Below are 22,420 nucleotides of genomic sequence, written 5' to 3'. Positions count from 1 at the left end.
CTGGGGAGAAAAACCTTGCTATCTACGCCTGAGACCGACTAACTCAGCCACCGAGTGAAAAAAAGCCCATTAAAGTTCCTCGCGTCATCGACGGGATTCGAACCCAGGCCTTTTCCACCCGGTGTGGGGAGGACGGTGACGATACCACTGTGCTACCCGCGCAGACCACATACACTGTACATACCTACACATATACACACTTGCCGGCATTGGCGCTATGTCTTGTCAGATGCATCAGCGGCTTATAGAGGAAGCACTGGAGACCGCCGTACAATACACAAATGCTTTAAATACTTTAAAATTCCATTAATCCCAAATAACAGTTCTATTCTATGATCAGTTCCGTTTTAACCTACAACCAGATTCTAGTTGTTATTTTATTTTGAGACAATGAGGAATGCAGTACCATCACTCCAACATCAGAGAAAGGGTCCTTACGGTAGTCGGCGTTCTTGTGTGAGGTAAAATAGTAATTAACGCCTGCACTCCTTTTCATATTTTTGATAGGGGTACAATACCTGCCCAGAGGTACCGAAAACAGATCCATGTACCCTATGTGCGACTTTTTAGGTGCATGAAAAGAAAAACTGGTTGGCGCAGATTTTCTTTTCATGCACGACAACGCTATTGCACATAGAGCTGAAGTTGGGGAAAAATATCTTGGAACTGAAGATATCCAACGACTGCGGTGGTCAGCAAAATTACTAGACTTAAACCCGATTGAACATGTGTAGGACGCCTTTTGGCGTCACATTGCACGCCGACAGCCAATTCCTCGGTCAATTGGTGAGATAAGGTATCGGCTGGTGAAAGAATGGGATTTGTTGCCTCAGAATCTTATAGTATAGACACCCTTGCATGCAGAATGGTTCACTGCTGTCAGGCCTGTTTAGCCGTTGGATGGGATCATAAGCGCCGTTCTGATGTCATGTGACCATATTTTCGAGCATATTGTATTGACTTCTGTAATGCGATATTTTTTGGTAATTCTTATACAACCCGTATAGATGTCCCTTATACTTCTCCGAAGTTACTTGCTGGCTCCTTATTTCATCGTTATTCTATGGTTCACCACTATACCTAATTTTGTCCCTCTTCTTCGCAAGCTACACGAGATACACCACGTTTTGTACATGTTCTGTTAATTTTGTCGAGCAGTATAGTAGTAATAGTATTTAAAATTAACAGATCGTGTTAGTTTCCTGAAGTACAACAGTTATTTAAAGAATGTCAGTAGGATAATTACCTCCTCAGGGGCTTGAGACGCCGCTTTGGTGAGGGCCCAGATAGCAGGAATTCTCAAGGCAAGTGGATATTTGTCTTCGTCGTTAGTCACATACGGCGTGAGGTGAGGAATAATCTCCTTGATTCCAATGTTACCCATGGCTTTCATATAGAGGATTACATACTGGTGTTCTTGCATCTGTCTTTTTTTATCCACTATGACCTAAAACAGTAGTTTCATGAAAATCAGTAAAACAGTTTAGTTTGCCACAAAATGTTAACAAAAAAATAAAAAAAAACCTAATCAACATTAAGTAACATGCAGGCACATGCCATTATAGAACGCAATATTGAATGGAATGGGTAAAATAATTTCTCTTCAGCTACGCCAACGATATAATCGGACTCGATCGGGACTTTGATCTGAATAGATCTGGTTTAGGCTAGAGCTGCCATCTCCTGTGATATGTGCGTGGGATTTCCAGGTTTGATCATTATTATATGCGTATATTATTAGTATATTATTGTATGCATTTTTCAGAATGTAACGTGAGAAAACTAATACAGTATTTGTTATTACCGCAAGCTGGCGTTGCTAAGGTTCTAAACTGGAAATTGGAAATCTATTACGGGTGTGGAGAGTTTCTATCCAAGGTCTAGCTTACCCAAGAGTTCCCGAAAATAAACATCTATTCTAGTTATATTAATCAAATTTTCTCTTTTAAAAAATGCACAAGTTATGATAAAATTGACTCTGTTCATTAAATAAATTAAGAAGCTACAGCAAAATTTCTGAGAAGTTTAATGGATAATTAAGAGTAAATATATATTTATAACAAATCAACTGAATACATTTGTAATAAATATCAAATGCATAATGCTATTGAAAAATGTATAAATCTGTGTAGCATAATCCAATCAAAATCTTCTAAAGCAATTAGTTTTCTGTCAATAATTCAGGCCGAATACATTATGTTCTTTTCCTACAACAGCAAAAATTAGTCAAAAATATTGTTATGGATTTCTTTCCTAGATTTTCTTTTCTTTTCTTTTTTTTTTTGAATCTGACACCCAGAATGATATAACCTCATCTCTATTCAAATTAAGATGAAAATGAATGGATCCAGAGCCGACAGAAAATATGTAATCATGTTTTTGTGCCTTTATTTATTTTTTATTTGTAAAATAACAAGAGAAGTTTACCTAAATATAGTACGTAGAACGCTTCCATATGGTACTCTCCAGAAATTAAAGCGAAAAAAATCGAAAATCTTACATTAGAGTAACAAATAAATAATTAAAAATCAATTTAACACAATAAAATCAAATTAACGCAATTAAAAATAAGAAAAATTAATTAAAAGAATTTAACGAAAAAAATTGCAAAACGATTTTTTTCGTATTGCAATTTTATTGCAAAATTGCAATAACGAAAAAAATCGTTTTGCAATTTTTTCGTTAAATTCTTTTAATTAATTTTCTACAATCTATAATATGAATTCGCATGTAATAACTCGACTATCAATGGATGGATTTTCAGAAAACATTTGGGCCTTTTTAAAGGGCGCCCAAATGTAAATATTTTTGAAAATCCATCCATTTTTATTTGTTGAAATCGGAAAAATATAATTTCGACAATTATTATTTCTTTGTCCATGCGTCCGTGTGTAATACCTCGACATCCTGTTAAAACGATTTGTTTGTAGAGCCTTTCCGAATTCCATCAAAACCGGACCAATCCGTTAATTATTATTTATTTTTTTATAGATATTACACTAGGGCGAATTTTAGCGCATAAACGAAGAGATTTGAGCATAAAATTCGTTGATGTTTGCTCATTTTATTTGTTATAAATCATAAATGATTACTATTTGCTAATGTGCCTGAAATATAACGCACTGCGTCCATTTAACTAATTTGTTTTTAGTTGAAAACCGTTTAATTTGTTTTTAGTTGCTAGCCGGTTTACTAATAACTACTGGTCTTGGCGCATTATAGCCTTAGATGCTAATGCGCCAATAAAATCCAAATCAACCAACCAACTAATAACTAGAGAATTTAATATTTCAGTAAAATAATGAGTTGTAGAATAGCTGTATTCTCACCTCATACTTTTGGCCAAGTCACCTCATACTTTTGGTCACTACTGTACTTGTAGTGAGTAATTCGGTCCTGTGACTATCAGTCTTCTTCAGCTTACTAAGTGAAGGATAGGAAATGTAACACTATCCGATTCTTGTTAAGTGGGCCACATTAATTACAGTGAGCTAATGTTATTTTAGCAACTGGTGACCAAGTTTTCTCCAGAAAGGAATGGGAATGTATTTCGAAAATAGACTTCAAGGCGAAATATGACTCTCATAGCTGCTGGTTGATTGCACTGAACAACTACTATGTCCGCTGGGATCGGAAGCCTGCAGGAAAGCAGGCTTCCGATCCCAGCGGACACCTGCTGAGATATTTGATACTTTTACTCTCGCTCTGTTATGAGATTCATTTTCCTCATCGATGAGTTTCGTTTTGGTTGTTCCTTGTCCCCAGATAACAATCCCTGGAAATTTGTCCCCCCAACTAATGAGCTCCCTGGCCAATGAGAACATGGTATTGGCATAAAGGGGGGAACCTATATATTCAGGTGGGTGACAAAGGAAAGCGTTCTTGTTCTTCTGCTAGTTATTCTCTTTGTTCAGGCTCTTTTTCTTTGGACAGCGTTCGTTAACAAGACCTGGTTAACTGCCCACCTTTCATTCTGTATATGACAGAAATATATTCCATATACCTAGGAAGTCGCTTTCATCGCAATAAGTATCATCAGAAGCATCCTCCCCAGAGATCTAGCAACTGAGGTTCCCTGTAGAACTGAGTAGAACACGAGAGGTACAGACGCAGAACCAGTATAGTTGGATCAGACAATTATTTACTGGTAGGTTCTACTTGTTTATACTCTAAATTTAGTACATTAGCATCCCTCCTCAGTAAAACATTATCTGATGTAATGTTACTTGCCTCACTGCTAACCAATTAGTCTAACGTAATGAGACAACTGTTATCCACAGAAGCATTACCACATATGTAACACCTACACACTTGTACTCTTAAAACATGCGAATTGGATCATTGAGTACATGTAGTCTGAGTCATGAAGAACACAAACCTGTTGGATACATGTACCCTTAATGTTATACACTAATGAACTAGCAAACTACTCCTTTTAACTCAGGTGTATCTCGTATGTAGTATTGTTGGTTTACCAATAAACATTGTTTTGTTTGTGCACTTATGCCTCTGGCCCTTTTCTCTTGCCACAAGTTAGCCTTAGCACAAGATTTATAGCGAAGGAACCATATTTTTGCGGCATTCTGAGGTCTAACTTATAGGAGGATTTCAGAATGAATAACAACGCCAGCAGTCCGATGCCGCAAGTTCTATTCTTCATGTTACAGAACATCTTTAGGGCACGAGATTGTTGTCCTAAAAATTACTGAGATACTTAAAAAAACTGTATACTGTAAAACATTTGGCCAAATAGGGTTGGTAATTTTATTGAATATTTTAACGTGCAATAAAAATTTAATTTAATTTCTATCAGGAAGATGCTTACGCTGATGACAAGTGTGCATTTCATAACACAGATTCCTTAAAGATGGGTAAGGGAGGCTGTTTTTCACAAATATGCGCACAACTTTTACCTGAGTATGTCACGATGCAACACATATCCTAGTAATCTAAGTAAGGCTTCTAGAGATCATACAAAAATACATTCACTATATCTGGTTCTCTTGTGTGTGTGATGCACCCTTTGATCTCTGCCAGTAAGCTCCTTTTCTACGGTTGTTTCTATGTTATTCTTTTTCAGTTACCTTCCCTCTTTAGAACTGTGTATTTTGGAGTGTAATTTTGTGTCAATAATTTCATCGTATAGCTTTAATTTTTTTAATCGAGGAAAATAGTTTACTAAACGCATGCATTCTTGTTATTTCTGCCTTAGAATTTGAGTACTTGCTCTTCATTCATTATGCGATAATATCGCTAGTCAGGATTCTTAAAGAAGCGTCTAAACAGTGGTTTAATTTAGCAGAACAATTTTGCAAAGGGAGAACAGTGTGACAAGGGAGATTAATGCAATATTGAGAATACTTACATCCAAGTATGTCGTTGCCTGTTCAGGAGTGCAGTAAGTTCCCTCCGCGTTATCGGCACTCATGGTGTAATACTTATACACACAGGTCTCGTACACCAAAGTAGTGAAAGCTAGTTGGCAAGTGGAAAAGACATCGAATTTTTCACGAACGAAGTTGTTGTCGCACAATTTCTAAAAAGAGAAAATTAATACATCAACAAACAACATCCTGCAAGTTAAGTCAATTTTTTTCTGATTAAGTAGTTTTATGTTCGTTGATTTTAATTAGCTTAGAGCTACGTTATTAAGGTTATATTATTTTCAAAAGGATTAGGGTTGCTTTGTTGTAAATTTTGATATGTAGTGAATAATGTTATTTCTTCTCTCTTTGAATACACCCTATAATTTATACTCAAAAAGCCCACGCTTTCTGCATCGGCAAGTTAACATTCATAATTCTGCCCGTCTACTTACCATGAATTCTTCCAGTAGAATCTGACTGGGTTCTCTAATGTGGTAGGGAAGGATCTGCAGGATATATTTTGCTGTGTCTGGCGAAAGACGGTTCTCCTCAATTAAATGCTTGATATACATGAAAGTGGGGTTGGTTCCAGTGAAGACCAACAGATCATAGAAAAGATCCCTGGTAAAGAGAGAGAGAAATAGTGACAACTATACTTTAATAAAAATTATTATTTGTAAAAGAATAAGTAAGTTAACGCATCGAAAAGAAAACAAGAGAATTAATAGGGTACGTATCGAAATGAATTGTAATTTCAAGAAAATTTTGAACCCCCTCCCCCATGTTATGGGGCTTTTTAGGGCTTTTTAATATTAAATTCTTTCTTTAATTTAACGATATTAGTTAATGTAGAAGCTAGGAAAATAAGGAGTAGAATTTCCTGATTGACAACGTGCTCATTTTATCTGCCTTAAAAAAAGTGTTTTTCGATGAGATTCTTTGGATTAACTTAATGATAGCTCGCACGTTGTCAATCAGGAAGTTGTGGTTGGAGTTAACAGACTCAAGATCAATACAATTTTGGTTAGGCAATAAGATATTGTTCTGCACGAGTAAAGCATTTTGCGAATGAAATCTAGCTATCACTGTACTCTATTTCTTTTTTGGCAAGGCGACCATTTTTTATATTACTGTCGCACCACCACAAATCATTCAATACTTGTATATAATATTTATAAATATTATGCACCAATAATTATATACGAATTGTATACAAATTATACATGAAGTATTAAGCAGCGGAGTTTGTAATTTATTTTCTATTTTATATGTAAAAAAGATACCATTCAATATGTATGCAAATAATTATAGCCGCTATTATCTGTAAAGCCGCTAATATATATATATACTAAGTCTGGAAATATGACTCAGTGGTTAGGAAAATAATCACTCATAATAACTGTAATGCTTGTTTAAAGCTATCATCCAGGCGCCTCCGTAGCCAGGTGGGCAGGAGCAGAAGTGCGTAGCACACGCTTCTTGATCAGACCGGGGTTCAAGCCCGTGACCACCAAATACAGAGGTTGCGGAAAGGTCAGGAAATGACCACCGCATATCCCCGGAGCAATATGGCCTTAGTTGCTAATGCTTCTAAAAACCAAATAACAACAACAACAAAGCTATCATCCAACTGCAATGTTTGTTTAAAGCTATCATCCAACTGCCCAACTGCAAAGCTATTGGATGATAGCTTTAAATGTGAAAAAGTAATAAAAAATCAGTTGCAAATTGTAATTAGATTAAGATGTGTGGATTTCGTCTTATTGTTAGCAGATTATTGTTAACAACATCTCGCAACATCCAGAGTGTTGTCTGGATGTTGCAAACAGTTAACATTTCAGTACGATTATCTTCATTGAACATGCACTCTATTACCTTTTTTCGCTGTCGCTTTCTGATGTGTTTTCCACATCTGCTACAGATATAGCAATGTCCTCGATTTCCTGGTAACCGAGCGTGCCGAATGCTCTGGCCAGTTCCAGATATTTTGCGGTGATATTTCTGTCTTTTGCATTTTCGATGTAGTCCTTTTCATGTGCCTGAAGGAGCTCATCAAACAGGTCCTTGATCTGGAAATCAATAAAAACAGAGACATGTATGCACAAAAACATACGCAATGAACATTAATCCCTAAAATAGATATCATTGTGCAATTATCATTCACTTCATATTCAAGCAAAACAGAAAAACTACCAGGAAGAAATTTACTACTCACCTGTTGTTCTGGCGCCATATATCCATATAATCTGAACAAATAGTGAGGCTTCTTCAAGTCTACCACCTCCTTAAAGCTCTCCCTCTTTTTGTAAACGAGGGACTGGTATGACAAAAGGTCGCTAGGCAACGGAATTTCTGCCGTGTTCTGCCGTTCCTCTAATAACTGCAACGTACGGCTGCCAAAATAACAGAATATTATTTACGCTGCTTTAACTTTTCCATTAAAAATTTAAATTCAAATTTTCTATAAGACTGCGCTTTTTTATACCTTATATAGGACAGTAACTTACTTCAGTAACATACTGGAAACTTGACCCTTTGGAGCATTGGGAAAGTAAAGGATTTCGGCATCAGTGTCTGCGTATTCAATAACATAGCCACGGCGATCCCCACGGATATCGTATCGGGAAACAGCACTCATGTGGTAAGGGTTCTGCAAATAGACATTGCATTCAGTGTTCGAGAAACTTATTTTGTTTCATGACGATACCAGGTGATTCGCTACACTGTATAGGTCTACGAAAACACGGAGCGAATAGGATATATGCGAACCGAATACAGATGTTAAAAGTGGGCAAACAAAAATTATTCTTGTTCACTTTAGTTTAGAAATTATTAAGCAAACAAGTTTGTACTTTCAGTACAACCGAATTCTTCGAAATTTTGCATTTATGTATTACAGTTTTTTAAAACATTAGTTCGTGTTTTTAAGATGTTTATAATGGACGATATTCAAATTAAGGATGGGCATAATTGAGAGGCTATAATCGATTCATTCGATTACACTCATATCATTCAGATCTTAAAAGCTTCCCTGGGAAGCTTTTAAGTATTTCAGGCTCCACATGAAAAAGAGGAATAGATATTAAATTTTCATCCCGCATTTTATAGGTCACAATAAAAATTTTAGCTACATTTCCAATTTCGTATTCTCCCCCCCCCCCATACAGAAACGTTGCGATAAATTTGAATATCCTTTTCAAAATTTCAACGCCTTTTTGGAATAATCTTCTGGACCGTCGTACCCAGTGGCAGTTCAAACATTTTCTGAAGGGGGATTAAAGCAATGTTTGGGCTTCCCCCTTAAAAAAAGATTATACGAATCTACTTCATATTTACTCATCTCATGAATATCACGTGGTAAGAATTTGGTGACCACTTCCTGAGTAAAAGTAAAAGTTTTAATCCTTTGAGGCACGTTATTGGAAAATCGAACACAACATGAAATGTAGCAGTGTATAATTATCTAATTTATTTTTTAGACGTATTCGCATATACATCTATTGTCTTCACCATGCTTGCAAATAGTAACTCGGCTCTCAGTGGTCAGATTTTGATTAAATTTTATAATTGAGTCATTTAAAAAGATTTGTCGTGTCATTCAGATATCATTAAAATCGAATCAATAGAAATTTCAGTATGTTGCAAGGAAAGTATGTTGGGCTGCAAGGAAAGGTCGGATTGGCAGCAAATTTGAATTCAAGTATCGACACTATAAAAAATGAAATTACATTATGATTTTTTTTCGTCCTTCGTTCCTGTAGCATGTTCTCACGTATTCTTGAGTAAGCATGGAAGTTTTATAACTCCAACTTCTGTTATTTAATGATCAAACGCGTTTGAAATGCAAAACAGTGCACACTACCTAACTTGCTCAATGCTAATTTGAAATATGGGAGAAATTTTTCAACACCCTCATTTTTGTTAAATATCTAGCTCTTTGTTTTTAATAAAATTACAGATTTACAAATTAAACTTTACTCTTCAGAAAAAGGATACCGTGTAAATGTTTAAAGATTATAGATTTTTGCCTTTGATTATCATTTTCACGGACTTGGAGAAAACCTGTTTGGAAGAAACTAGTTTTGCTGGAATAGAGGGTGTAAATTTTTGTACATATTTTTATTTCTATAAAAATTTCAACACTATTAAAAAAATGTTTTTTATGTACGTTCAAGTTTATTCACTTACGACATATCTAACCCTTTTCAAGGGTATTTTTTTATGTATGATGATTTTTTAAACTGAACCAGCCGAGGTTCATCCGGCATTCGAATTTTGAACAAACTTAACGATGATTTTCAATGAATGAATATTTCGATTATTGAAACCACTTGATCGCTAATTATTCAATTATAGCCATCACTTATTGAAACCTAAAATATGCATACAAAACTGTCAAAAAATTAAGCTTATAAATGAAAATTTTCCACGAGTTACATTTATTAGATCAAATGATATTAAATCTGAAACATTATTGTACACATTTCTCTTTGTACCCCGAAGGCATCATCTAAGTAAGATAGACCAAAGGCTTTGGCACTTTCGTTAGCAGACTGATGATTGCGTTCGATTAATTGTTTGCTGTATGTCACTATTAAAGTGGAACCTTTTCACATTTATCGCTTGAGTTACATTAATTATACGAGAGACTTTGCATTTGTTAATACAGGGTGAAATGAAGATTTTATTCGAAACTATTTATTAATGTTCATAAAGAGTTATTCCTGTCTGCTTACCATTACCACATTTTGACACTCTTCGCATTGAGACCCATAGAAAGTACCATACGACGCAAAAGGCAGCTTCGTGCAGTTGTAGTAATTGCGCGTCTTAGTCACGTTCAATACGTCCGTATTTTGGGGCTGTCCATCATCCGGAACGCTGGTGATGACGTATTCCGTTTCACACTCTCCAGTGATGCCATCCTGAAAGAAATCACTTCTTTATGGAAACTGTATTGCTTATGAGAAGGCAACTACGTGATTGAAGAAGTATACTATTAATTATGCATAACTCTTTTCTTACTATAGACATTAATTCTAAAGGCTTACCTCCAAGACTTTGTAGTATTTGACATTTGGATCGTATTGAGAGCGATTGACTTGTTCCAGATCCAACTGGAAAAAGTTCAAAAATCCTCTCTTGATGTTAACTGACCATTCCGGTTCGCTCTGGGACACATCGTATTCCTTGACCTGCGCACATAAAGGAATTCAATTCAACTCGCAATTCTATTTACGTATTATGTGTTTATTCCGTGTATTATATATTTATGAAGTTATTGTTTAATTTATTTCAGAATGCTCTACGATAAAAACATATTTCAGTTAATGAGCTAGTATCGCTTTAATTTACATTTAACATCTCTACTCTTTGAGTCGTATAATTATAAGATCCATGCTTACAATTCCTTTCTCGAAGCGGACCTTGAATGGCTTTGTAAGGTTTCCTGTAGCATTTGGAGAACGATGGTATTGGTATTCATACTCATCAATGTCATATATGACCTTATTGATCTTATCAAATTGAGGGTCTTGGAACTGAAAACAAAATAAAATATTAGAATTAGCGGATTATTAGCGGAAATACAAATGCACTTGCGGTATTAGCGGAAATATCGCAAGTACAAATATTTAAATGAAAACAAGTATAATAATTAATTTAAATTATCAAGTTTAATAATTTAAATCAATATTAACAGAGATGTTTTTATTTAAAGAAGATAAAACAAAAATTTCAATAAAAATTAGATACCAATGGGTTTAATAATTATAGGTTTAAAAGATAATTAGATATTCTATTATCTTTTAAATCTGTAGTTTTCGATTTGTTAATTTTTAGTAATAATTAAGTGGAAAAGGACCTTACAGCAATTCTGTTTATATATATGCGCACAGAGTGTTTCAATTAAAAGAAACCGGAATCTATTTTGCTCCCTGTGTTATATGTGATGCTCACTCATTGGTATGCCCTGTGGTAGAACTGCTGGTTACCCGAAGGTAGTTGGAATTGGTTCTACTTAGGTTACAATCGTTGCGGTTGTTTTGCTAAGCTGATGGCCAGGAACAACTTTGCCGCTGAGAGGAAAAAAAAAAAAAAAAAAACGATTGATTGGGCAAAAATTAAATCGACTTAAATGTTGGGTTGCCTTGTTTTGAATTTTTGTACTCTTGCCCGAGCTATATCTGTAATATTTGCCACGGTGTGAAAAGAGATCGGTAATATTCTTCTGTTCCAATGGGAACGATTTAACACGGATGTTTTTATTTAAAGCCTTTTAGACACGATGCGAGAGAGCAGCGCTGCTATCAATGGTGACACCCGCGAGAGTAACAAATTTCTTTCCAAGGTACATAAACAGGAAGAACATGCAATTTACGCGTTACAAGCTAACGGGAACAGTTGCATAAGTGGATCTCTGCAGAAATTGCCAATAAAAAAATAAATCTTACTCCCGTATGCCGAAGACTTACCTTTATAACCCAGTAACTGTCACGAGGTTGAACAGTGACGTTAGTTTCAAAAGCTATGGCAGCATACTGAGGTTTCTTTCCTGGAAAACTGGAATACACCAGACCGCTGTACCTGTATATATACTCGGAGTTGGATTCGTAGCCTGAAAAATGAAAAATCCACTTAAGAATATAATGAATAAATTTATTACGAAATTTTGTGTTTTTTAGTTTTTGATTGCCATTATAGATACTCGTAAAGCATGTAATTAATTTACAAGGATGTTCACTAAAATGCGAAGATTGTTTCTGAGAATTTAATATTCTTAAAGAAAGAAAGAAACTTACCCCTTCCTGAGACGCTTACTGTAAAAGAAAATAGGAATATGTAAATACCAGGAATGATTGAAAAAAAAGCTTATATGCTGATGTTTCTAAATAACATGAAAAAAAAGTTGTTGATTATATAAAAATAATGCACACTTTACAAAAAAGTTGAAACTCATTGATCGAGTTTGCGCATCTGTTTTTTACAACTATTATATTTTTAATATGAATAGTTTATAAATAACATTGCCATCAGAAATGATATCATGAAAATACACAAAATCACCATAATGTATTACATTGTACAAAGTTTCACAATTAAGTTTCAAGCGGTCCACTGTATGCGTATCAAAGCACGTAAGACTATAATGGAGCACGTCGTGGTAGTTGACCTAAGTGATCTCATCCCTCTACAAAATCATTTGAGCAATATAATTCGTTCGCACTCAGTGTTGTTAGAGCTGCTGTGTTGTCATATCGTTATTATTGTGTTGAGAGGTGGAACGAATATTGAATTTTGTTTCAAGTTGGTAAAAAAGTGCAAATGAAACCCATAAATTTATAAAACAAATGTAAAAATGCCTTATCTCGCTTCCTTGTTTTTTACATGATTATATTTGTTTCGCATTTCAAATGCGGACCAGTTTGTCGGATGTCTCGATTTCTTCCTAAAGTCGCTGAGTGGTTGATGATCTGACGCAAATTTCATATAGATATCCTTCAACTTTATATCTGGAGTGTTGTGATAAATCAAGTCCAGGCACCAATTGAAAACACCATCTCGTTGCTGGTGTTTATTGAAAATACCAGCAACGAGATGGTGAACCAATTGATGGTTCATATTTAAAGTTTAATTTTATCATCCAACTCACTGCTTCCCGATGTTTTTGGTAGTGGCATGTTTAGGTCCCCTCCCCCATCATGATTGTATCTGTATATCGTGCTCCGGTTTGAGGTAAGTCACATTAAGACGTCAGCTCTGTTTTCTTTAGTGCTATCGGGTGGTAGGTATGTTAAGCCTAATCTCGTTTCCGTACCGAATGTGGCAATGATAGTTTGAAATTTTCCGATTGCGCCCCGTGTTCGCTGACTACCGTGAATCCATTCTTGAACAGAATCATTAATCAGCCTCCTCTTTTATTTTTTCTTCCATTTGCGTTGCAATTATAATTAGTGGAGTGCGCAAGGGCGTCAAGGTACCTGTTATTTTGTAGCCATGTTTCTATTAATTAAGCATATATAATCATTCTCCGAATTAAGCAATACGCTTCGTAGTGTGTGTACAGCTTATTCGATATGTTTCTTACACTGAAAGGACAGAATTCATGGGATACCTGGTTCCTGGACAACGCGACACTGTCACCCCTCTGGCTAGCGGACGAACCCACCGCTTGGCAGGTATATAGGTACACTGCATCACATAGACGGTAATTCGATGTTATTATGGATAAACGTCGTGAGTTAACCGACTTTGAAAGAGGGATCATAGTGGATGCCCGACGCATGGATCACTCTATTGCGGAGGTGGTACAGAAATTGAACAATCCCAGTTCGACAGTATCAAGAGTGTATCGGGAATACGCCATTTCTGGAATGACATCTCATTCCAGCGCTGTGGGCGGAGATGGTGGATGAACGTGACCGTCTACGTCTGTCTCACATTGTTTCAGCCAAGCGAAGACCGACAGTGGCACAAACCACCGCTGACTTCAACGAGGGAGGTGCCAGAAACGTCTCCACCAAGACCATCAGGCGATCATTAGCCGCAATAGGTTATAGGAGCCGCCGACCCACCGGAGTCCCATTGCTAACACCATGACTCAGGACTCTACGCCTCAACTGAGCGAAAGAACGTCGGCACTGGACCTTGGATGATTGGAGACGGGTCTCCTGGTCCGACGAGTCCCGTTTCCCGTTATTTTGAGCGGATGGGAGGGTGCGTTTCTGGCGTAAACCGCACGAAGCTATGCACCCTTCAAGTCAACAAGGAACTGTTCAAGCAGGTGGACGGTCGGTAATTGTCTGTGGCATGTTCAACTATCACACGCTGGGACCTCTGTCGCTTTTAATCGCTCTAGTATCTCGCCACCCTCGATTCGGAAGTTATTATTGCTATGTTATTGCAAGGAACTGGGAATATTCTTGCTGTGTGTACGTCATATCCAAAAATTTTATTACTTCATACTGAAAACATCACGAATAGTCAAACTAATAGAACAAACTTATCTGAAAAAATCTAAACCTCCCAACCATATTCTCATTCGTATCACAAATACATGGTGTTTCAATATTATGGTTAATAATTTAAAGGTGGAAAGTACAAACTAAAATAAGCAAAAAAGTCCCAGTGAACATCAGGCAGCAAATGAACCGTTTTCGAGATAATGCACATTTTCTTTTAATATCCTCCACTGACTATGGGGAGCACTCTGGGAGGATAGTCTATATTGATGAGACATTGTACACACTGGATATAGTAGGGGTACAGTAATTAGCAATGTAAAATTCGCCACATACTGCTATGGCCCAGGACACGCTCTTGCAGAGCAATCCTCCTTGTCGAAATTCCTGGATTTTGTTCTGTTCTTTCTAACACCCTTTCCTCAACATCAGGTTTCCTCAACACTTACCTGCTCGTACTCCATGTGCGAAGCGCCCATGTTCTCTAAGGCGTTGACGTACCCTGATGAATGTGCGCCTGTTGGGCTGGTTTCGGCTGAGATATGCTTCTTGGTACAAATGTTCAGCCTCGAGTGCACTGCTGTTGGCTTTACCATACATGAAGTGCATATCCGCATACTCTTCGTTGCTGTAACCTCTTTCCACATTGACTATCCTTCGACAAGTACTAGTATGCCTGCTACGTCTCAGAGCATTGAGAAAAGGGGAAAGGGAGAGAATGAGCATAACCTAACCTAAACAAAGAAGTCAGTTGTGGATTCCAACTAGAAATGTGCAATATCTCGAAAACGATTTACTTAAGGACCCATGTTTACTAGGCTTTTTTTTTTTTTGCATATTGTAGTCTGTTCAGTTCATCTTTAGATTATTGACCATCACTTTTGAAACACCCTGTATATGTCTTCTCATTTTTAATTTCAATTATATTCATTTCCACTTGGAAAACTGAAAGTGTTTCAGTTTTCCAAGCCAGACACTTTTTCTTACAGAATCCCAATTAATAGTTGCCTCAACTACTACTCATCTCAGTTGTCCTAATTATTTGCTATACGATTCCTGTCGCTCCAAAGGTAGTACTTGTACGTATATCCGCTCTGATATTCTCTGTCAAAGACTTACTAATTTGGAATCTCCTCTTTTGAATCTTCTGTGACCTAAAATCTCGCTATACCGCTTCTGTTAAATTCAACTGTTTGCTTTATTGTTCTCAAAACTCCACTAGTCACTTGGAGCTCTTTGACTTCCTTTCCTTGAAATTAGACATTTACCAGTCCGACTTGATGACAGTGACTTTATGTTCCCAACTCCAACTGGCTTCAGTTTTCTACTCACACGGACGCAGCTGGTTAAAGGCCTCAGCATCTCGACCAGCATTTATAAATTTACTCGTATTTATTAATGGCCTCGCAAAGATTGTTCATTTACTTACCAGTATACAAAACAGTCCTAACCGCACGCACAACATTTGATCTTTTTCTCACAAACAAAGAAGTATACGCTTCGAAGTACACAGTCGAAGCTAGTTTTCTCCAGGCACCACAAATCACAACTTGGTGATAGTCTCTTCTCCAATGGAGCCGTTCTCTTGCGACCATTCTCAGCCTCGTGTTCTTTGATATTACAAGAATACGAAATGAAATGAACAGAGGCATTTCTATTATTTTCCTTAGTTGAATCACTGTTTTAAATCTTCTGATTTCAACGTTTGCTCAGATCGTGTCAGTGAAATTATTCTTGTTGGGATGAAAATTAATCAATATTAATTATATTGATTTCACATTCCACCTTAAAACCTTGTCCTTTATTTAAACCTTGGTTTTCCAATAAATGTGCTAAGGTCGCTGAAGATAAGAACGTTGCATACCACAATTGGAATGCATCCAAATCTCCAAGTTCATTTTCTGCCTACGATAATCCTGGAAACAATTGTAAAGCATTTTTAATCAACGCAAACTAAATTTTGAACTGGCTTAGAATAGAAAAATTGGTTATTTTCCAACCAGTAGTCGAGCATTCTGTCCAAAATTGGTTATTTTCCAACATGTAGTCGAGCATTTCCAATCAGTAGTCTCTTGCCAAAGCTGTTTTCTGCAACTTTTGCAATTTCTGTATTCTCACTTCTGTTAAAACCTGATGGTTCTTTTCCTATCTCAGCTAAAGATAAACTCGACTTACTAGCATCCTACTTTACTTCTAACTCTTGTATTGACGATGTTGTTAAATCACCTCCTACCATTCCCAGGATACAATCCACTCAATGCCTCCTGTGGTCTTCTGTCAAAAGCCTGTCAGAAGAATTTTTAACGACCTTGACTCCAAGAAACTCCAGGTCCTGATATTATTTCTTCACTTGTTCTCAAAATCTGTGCTCTTTACTCCTGTTTTGTGTCTGTGCTCTTTAGTTCTTTTTTCTATACATTCTTATTCCATTGGTCTGTTTCCAACTGTTTGGAAATTTTCTCACATACAGCCAATTTCTAAAAAGGGTGACAAATCCCTCCCATCAAATTACTGTCCCATTGCACTTTCCTCTACTCCTTCTCCAACTTCCGCCAACTCCCAAACTATCTCGAAACCTTGCATCTGATTAGTAATCGCCAATATGGATTCCGTCAGCATGGATCACTGGCGATGTATTAGTTTTGTTACCAATATATGGACAAATTCAATAGAAAAGTTTGATGAAACTTAAGTGGTTGCTCTTGATATTTCTAAGGATTTTGATCGTGTTTAGCATAAAGCACTTCTAAACAAGCCTTCATCTTATGGATTGCTGACTGTTTTTTGCAATTGTCTTGTTTTCTCTTTCTGTCCGCTTGCTGTGGGGCGCCTCCGTAGCCAGGTGGGCAGGAGCAGCAGTGCGTAGCACACGCTTCTTGATTAGACCGGAGTTCGAGCCCGTCACCACCAAATACGGAGGATGCGGAAAGGTCAGAGAATGACCACCGTACATCCCCGGAGCAATATGGCCTTAGTTGCTAATGCTCCTAAAAACCAAACAACAACAACAACAACTTACTATGGATAACGGTAGTCTTCTAATTTCCCCACTAATGCTGGTATTCTCCGAGATTCAATTGTCTCTCATACTCTTTTCCTCTTATATATTAATCACCTTCTTCCACTGACTGTAAATCCTATCCATAATTTTATCAGATAATAGCACGTTGTATTGCACCATCGAGTTTGAATAACTTTGTCCTGCACAAGCATTTTCAACTTCTTGGTATTTCTAAGGCTTGATATTTCGAACTGTCTACCACCAGTTCTTTAAATTCTGATCTCCAGAGAATATTTCTTGGGGCAAACATAGTTAAATTCGATCCTTCTAAAACTCAGTTCTGTCTTTTATCTCTACCGTTCTGAGTCTAGTGCTCCTACGCTTTGATGACACTCATATTTATACACAGGGTCACATATCTGTTTACGGATTAGGGACTTCTGATCTCTCTTCGCATAATCATATCACAAACATTGCTTCCTCTGCATCTAAAATATTAAATGTTCTCTTTTACTCTTGGTGTTTCTTTTTTTTTTTTTTGTTAGCTGTTGGCGCATCGGCTTCTGTGGCCATAATGCACCTCCCAAGGTTTTTGCACTACTCTGATCCAAGCCCGAGGCGGGATTCGAACCCGCGACTTTGGGTTGCCAGGCAGGCATTTTATCCACCCGGCAGTGATTACAATTAAGCAGCGATTACATTAAGAATCCAAGACGGTAATTAAAGGTCTTGTTGGGCCAACTAATATATGCTATATAAGAACTAATGGCACTACTGTTTGGTACTAGTATATGTATCTTTTCCATCTAATTACATAAAGTTAATTTCAAACATTGTCCATCACAATGAAAAGCCTGCAGTGTGTTTTTATGATTATTTGGAAATACGTCTAAGTAGTCTTTTCTTTAATTTATTTTATTATCAATAAAATGCATAATCATTTTACTATTTGTATATAACAAAGTTTTGGCTATAGGGGCAATTATTTCAATTGCCCTTGTAGCCTCAAATTATGTGGATGTAATTTATGTGGCCACCACTGTATCATCGATGAATTTCAGAATCGATAACTTTAAGCTAGAGCACAGGTTCCAAACTTTTATACCTTGCGCCCTTCCCCTTATATTTCAGTAAATTTCACATACCCTTTAAAATATTTCATTAAATTCACGCCCTATGTCTTCCAAAATTACATTTGACGTAAAATTTATATAAACGAGCCAGTACATATTTTTATAAATAAATATATACTTCAGTACATTTAATCTCAAAGATTTAAACAAAATACGCTTCATACCTGGGTTAGTGGGATGTATTTCGTTAAAAAAAAAAATACTTCATAAAAACAACGCGCCTCCCTGGGTGGGTGCTTCCCACATTTTGGGAAACCCTGAGCAAGCAGTAAAATAATAATAATAATAAAAAAAACTTAATTGTATAAAAATGAAGCTGTGCCGAAAAACAGATGAATCAAAGTTGTGTTCTTTTCAAGTGCAGTCATTCCGCTAAATCTTACAAGAGGAATTCAATCGATTTCTTTTTGTCTGAAATTTTCGCTAAACTTACTTTCTATTAAGAGCATTAGTACTTTAAGAAAACAATGTCTTAGTGAATTTCTAACAGACTTTTAAAAATGATATCAGAAAGAAAAAAGACCTGTTTTCTCTTGATGAACTAATTTCCATTTATTAACAAACTGTAAATCCACTAAAACAGTACTATCAGATAGCACAAAATATATTTTTTTCGTAAATTGTTTTGTTCAGCTCGCACGTTTTGTATTTGAGTACTGAATCAGTTGTGTGCACAATTTTAACTAAACTATGGTATTCCTATGAATTTCAGACCACTAATTTAAATACATTTAAAACAAATTTTAAAATGAGGTAATCTTTTTAAAAAGGTCACTTTGATATCTAATATTGTTTCCCTAAAAGTGGCAAAAATGTGACTATAATTTTACACGGAATAATTAAACTCCACCTACCGGCCAATGCCGCTACACAAAGCAGAAAGACGAACATCCTCGCGGTTGGAAACAGCGCGAGGGACCAGTGTCCGTTAGAGTTTAAATAGGTGGTCACCACTGGACCCTCGCGTAGTGGATGCAAAACATCCAGGAAGCTTATTGGTAGATATTTGCTTAGATGAGCCATTTTCTTACAGTTCGCCATATTCTTGTATCTGAACAGCAGATATCATCTGAGAGTGCATCGTCTAGAAAAAAGGTCAAGTGTCTTTCTGGCACGAAGTTAAAGGAAATCTGCAACTGACAGCACTTTAAAATCTCTGATGTGTCTACGCGAAAGCAGAGATGATCAGAAAGCGTTCAGATAATTCATATTCCGTCCACTTTTGCATCGTCATTAATTTAATTCATTGTGTAAAGTTTACATTTCACTTATTATTTTTAAATGTGTTGCATATGAACGTAATTAATATTTAAAAATGATTAGCGTGCTTATTTGCAGATATACTGGTCAAACTACTTAGGGCATACAGCTTGTGAAACGATGTTTGTGTAAATTTTATGACATGCGTAGCTAATGACAATGAAAGACGAAACGCCAGAAGCAAAATAATGCAAGCCTGTAGGAACAATATTGTCATTGCAGTGGACGGAATGTGCGAGGACAACGACTTTAGTATGGTATTTAGCCTCTAGCAACGGACAGACTTGTTTCGCACCTGCAATTCCTCGATACAATCGACGAATGTTACGGAACCGGCCCCTCTTGTGTAAGTGATTAAATTGACAGTCCGGACGAGCTGCAATACGTTTTCCTAGGCCGTTCCAGATATTCTCGATGAGACGCAGGATGGGAAAGGTAGACCAGTTCTTACGGATGAAGATGCCTTCATCTTCAAACACATTGTTGGTAAATTGTGCCCTATGGGGTTTAGTGTTTTCGTCTTTCAGAACGAACTTTCCTCCACCAGCACTAGCACAGGGACGGGCCATGAGTTGCAGATCTCATATGTATATCTGCGTGCAGTCAGGGTCCGTTCCTAATGATATGTAGGTCTACACAACCGCAGTGATTAATTGTCATCCCCATACAACCAACAGACCTTTATGTGCGCAAAGTTGCTTTGGGTCCCTTTCACACCACACGAGGAATAACGAGAATCCGACTGAGCGCTGTGCCTCGACTCATCTGTGAAAAACCCACGATGCTGTTCTTCATCAGTCCAATTGCGATGTTCGAGTTTCTAAATTCTTCTGGCCCTACGATGTCGGGCACACATCTCTAAGGGGGGAGGGGTCAGATAAAGTTAGTCTGTAATACTGATCTGGAGATGATAAACGGGAAATTACGAAAAATTCCTATGTACGGTGTTGCGTAATGATCTCTGTATGATGTTTTGTAATGATCAATGTGTGCCAACAATTCCTTGCCTTATGGCCCACAAGCACCGTAATTCTTCTCCTTCATTTTCAAGCTTTCAAATGCTCCTTAAAAGTAAGTCCGTCATCGCACATTCATGGAAATTGAGTTTGAGTCCTTAATGGTCTAAAGGTTAGAAAATATGTATTGGAATTTGTGCAGCGGCAACTTTTGCCATCAGGCGATTTCAAAGAACGCGAGCTAGAGCAATTGCACTATACGTTTTGCCTGCGAGGCTGTTTACTTTTGTTTACCTGTGTACTTTTGAGTGCTGTTATTTTTCCTATTTTTTATGAGAGGTTAGCTTAAAATTAAATATGTAGCCTGCTTGTATTTATTTTAAGCTTAAAAGAAATTAATGGGCTGCAGTCCCATTTTGCTTAATTTTCTTGTACTTAATGCAAAGCGTGCTTTGCAAATTAAGCCTGCACGCTCATCCCTAGTGCATGGAGATAACGGATCGTCAACAAAATTAGCTGATGTTTCGTTTTTGAGGTGAAGGAGAGGTCAACACTATATACAGAGAGCGCGTCTGACTCTACATGTGATGTGTGTGTGTGTGCAATTCCGATATAAGACTGCTTGTCTCACCTTCTAAAATGCTGAAATGGTAATGTTTTTTCGAAGTGAGCAAAGAACTGGCATTTTGGAAAAATAGAGAAAGTGTAGGAATCGATTCCTTCTACACTTTCTCTATCTAGAAATAATGCACGAAACTTATTTTTTCCATTATTTTGAATAAAAACGAAAATTTTTAGTCAATTTGAATCACCATATCCGAGATTGCCAACGGTATTATTCAATGGCAGATTAATTAATTTTATTCCTTTCTTATTATTCCAAGCTTACTACATAAAATAATCAATATAGAGGGTTGCAGTATTCATAACCCTCACATCTGTATGGCTAGTCACACACAACCAACAATTTCTGAAAGGGAAAATTGGATGTAAGGGATGATACATGAAATGTCTAGCACGTTACCGGGTCCTAGTGAGCAACACAGTTGGCAGAATCGGAGTCCGTCCCACATCGGGCGGAAAAGACCTGAGTTCGAGTCCTGTCGATGCAATGAGGAATTTTTATGGGCTTTTTTTTTTTTCACAATGTGGCTGAGTCAGTCGGTCTTAGACAAAGGTAGCATGGTTTTTTCTCTCGGAAACTCTGGTTTTTCGTTCTGCAAAGTCGAGACACATTTGAACATATGCCTTTCCATCCAGTTGTAGAAAGAGCAATATAATCAGTGCCAAGCCGCGAAGGCTAATAAAAACAGCAGTAAAGGGTATCTACTCATTGAAATTGGTCTTAATGCTCCTAGTAGGAGCTTATCTAGAATAAGCTGACAAAGATCAACAATCTCATCCTGAGCCGTGAGAGTTCGTCGTGGAGCCATGTGGGAATATGCACGGCCTTGACGGATTCCATCACACATCATTAAGCACCGCCTTCAAACGTGTCTCTTTCCGCAACGTCAGCGGATCGAACTTGGTTCCCTGGTCTCTGTAGTTGGAAATGCTTCCAGAAATTGGTTTAAAACTATATCTCGACTCGTCATTAAGAATATGTGGCTAGTGGTTCTGGAGTCTGCTCGATGTGCTGTCCGCGCTAATTTGAATTGATTGATCAACCGGTCTATTTTGTGTAAAAGTGCCAAGGGAACATAAAACAACAGGTTGGCGTGCATAAAGACGCCTTTCATAAATC

The 22,420-nt window shown here is 37.0% G+C and overlaps 1 protein-coding gene across 1 annotated transcript in view; it reads right to left on the bottom strand.

Annotated features, from left to right (window-relative positions):
* The window catches only part of LOC150077376 (uncharacterized), a 105,193-nt gene that overhangs the window by 27,465 nt on the left and 55,308 nt on the right, over positions 1-22,420 (bottom strand). The window contains exons 28-38 of the mRNA XM_090385880.1: positions 20,971-20,999; positions 11,840-11,982; positions 10,772-10,906; positions 10,418-10,561; positions 10,103-10,291; positions 7,874-8,016; positions 7,582-7,759; positions 7,242-7,435; positions 5,819-5,987; positions 5,366-5,536; positions 1,247-1,447 (exon numbers count right to left, since the gene is read on the bottom strand). Coding sequence (XP_090242006.1) covers positions 1,247-1,447; positions 5,366-5,536; positions 5,819-5,987; positions 7,242-7,435; positions 7,582-7,759; positions 7,874-8,016; positions 10,103-10,291; positions 10,418-10,561; positions 10,772-10,906; positions 11,840-11,982; positions 20,971-20,999 — 1,696 coding nt within the window. The remainder of the gene's footprint in view (positions 1-1,246; positions 1,448-5,365; positions 5,537-5,818; positions 5,988-7,241; positions 7,436-7,581; positions 7,760-7,873; positions 8,017-10,102; positions 10,292-10,417; positions 10,562-10,771; positions 10,907-11,839; positions 11,983-20,970; positions 21,000-22,420) is intronic.

Source organism: Mastigoproctus giganteus, chromosome 12, assembly GCF_048544385.1.
Source record: "Mastigoproctus giganteus isolate SK-2022 chromosome 12, ASM4854438v1, whole genome shotgun sequence".
Taxonomy (NCBI): domain Eukaryota; kingdom Metazoa; phylum Arthropoda; class Arachnida; order Uropygi; family Thelyphonidae; genus Mastigoproctus; species Mastigoproctus giganteus.
This window is presented reverse-complemented; position numbering and strand designations above follow the sequence as displayed.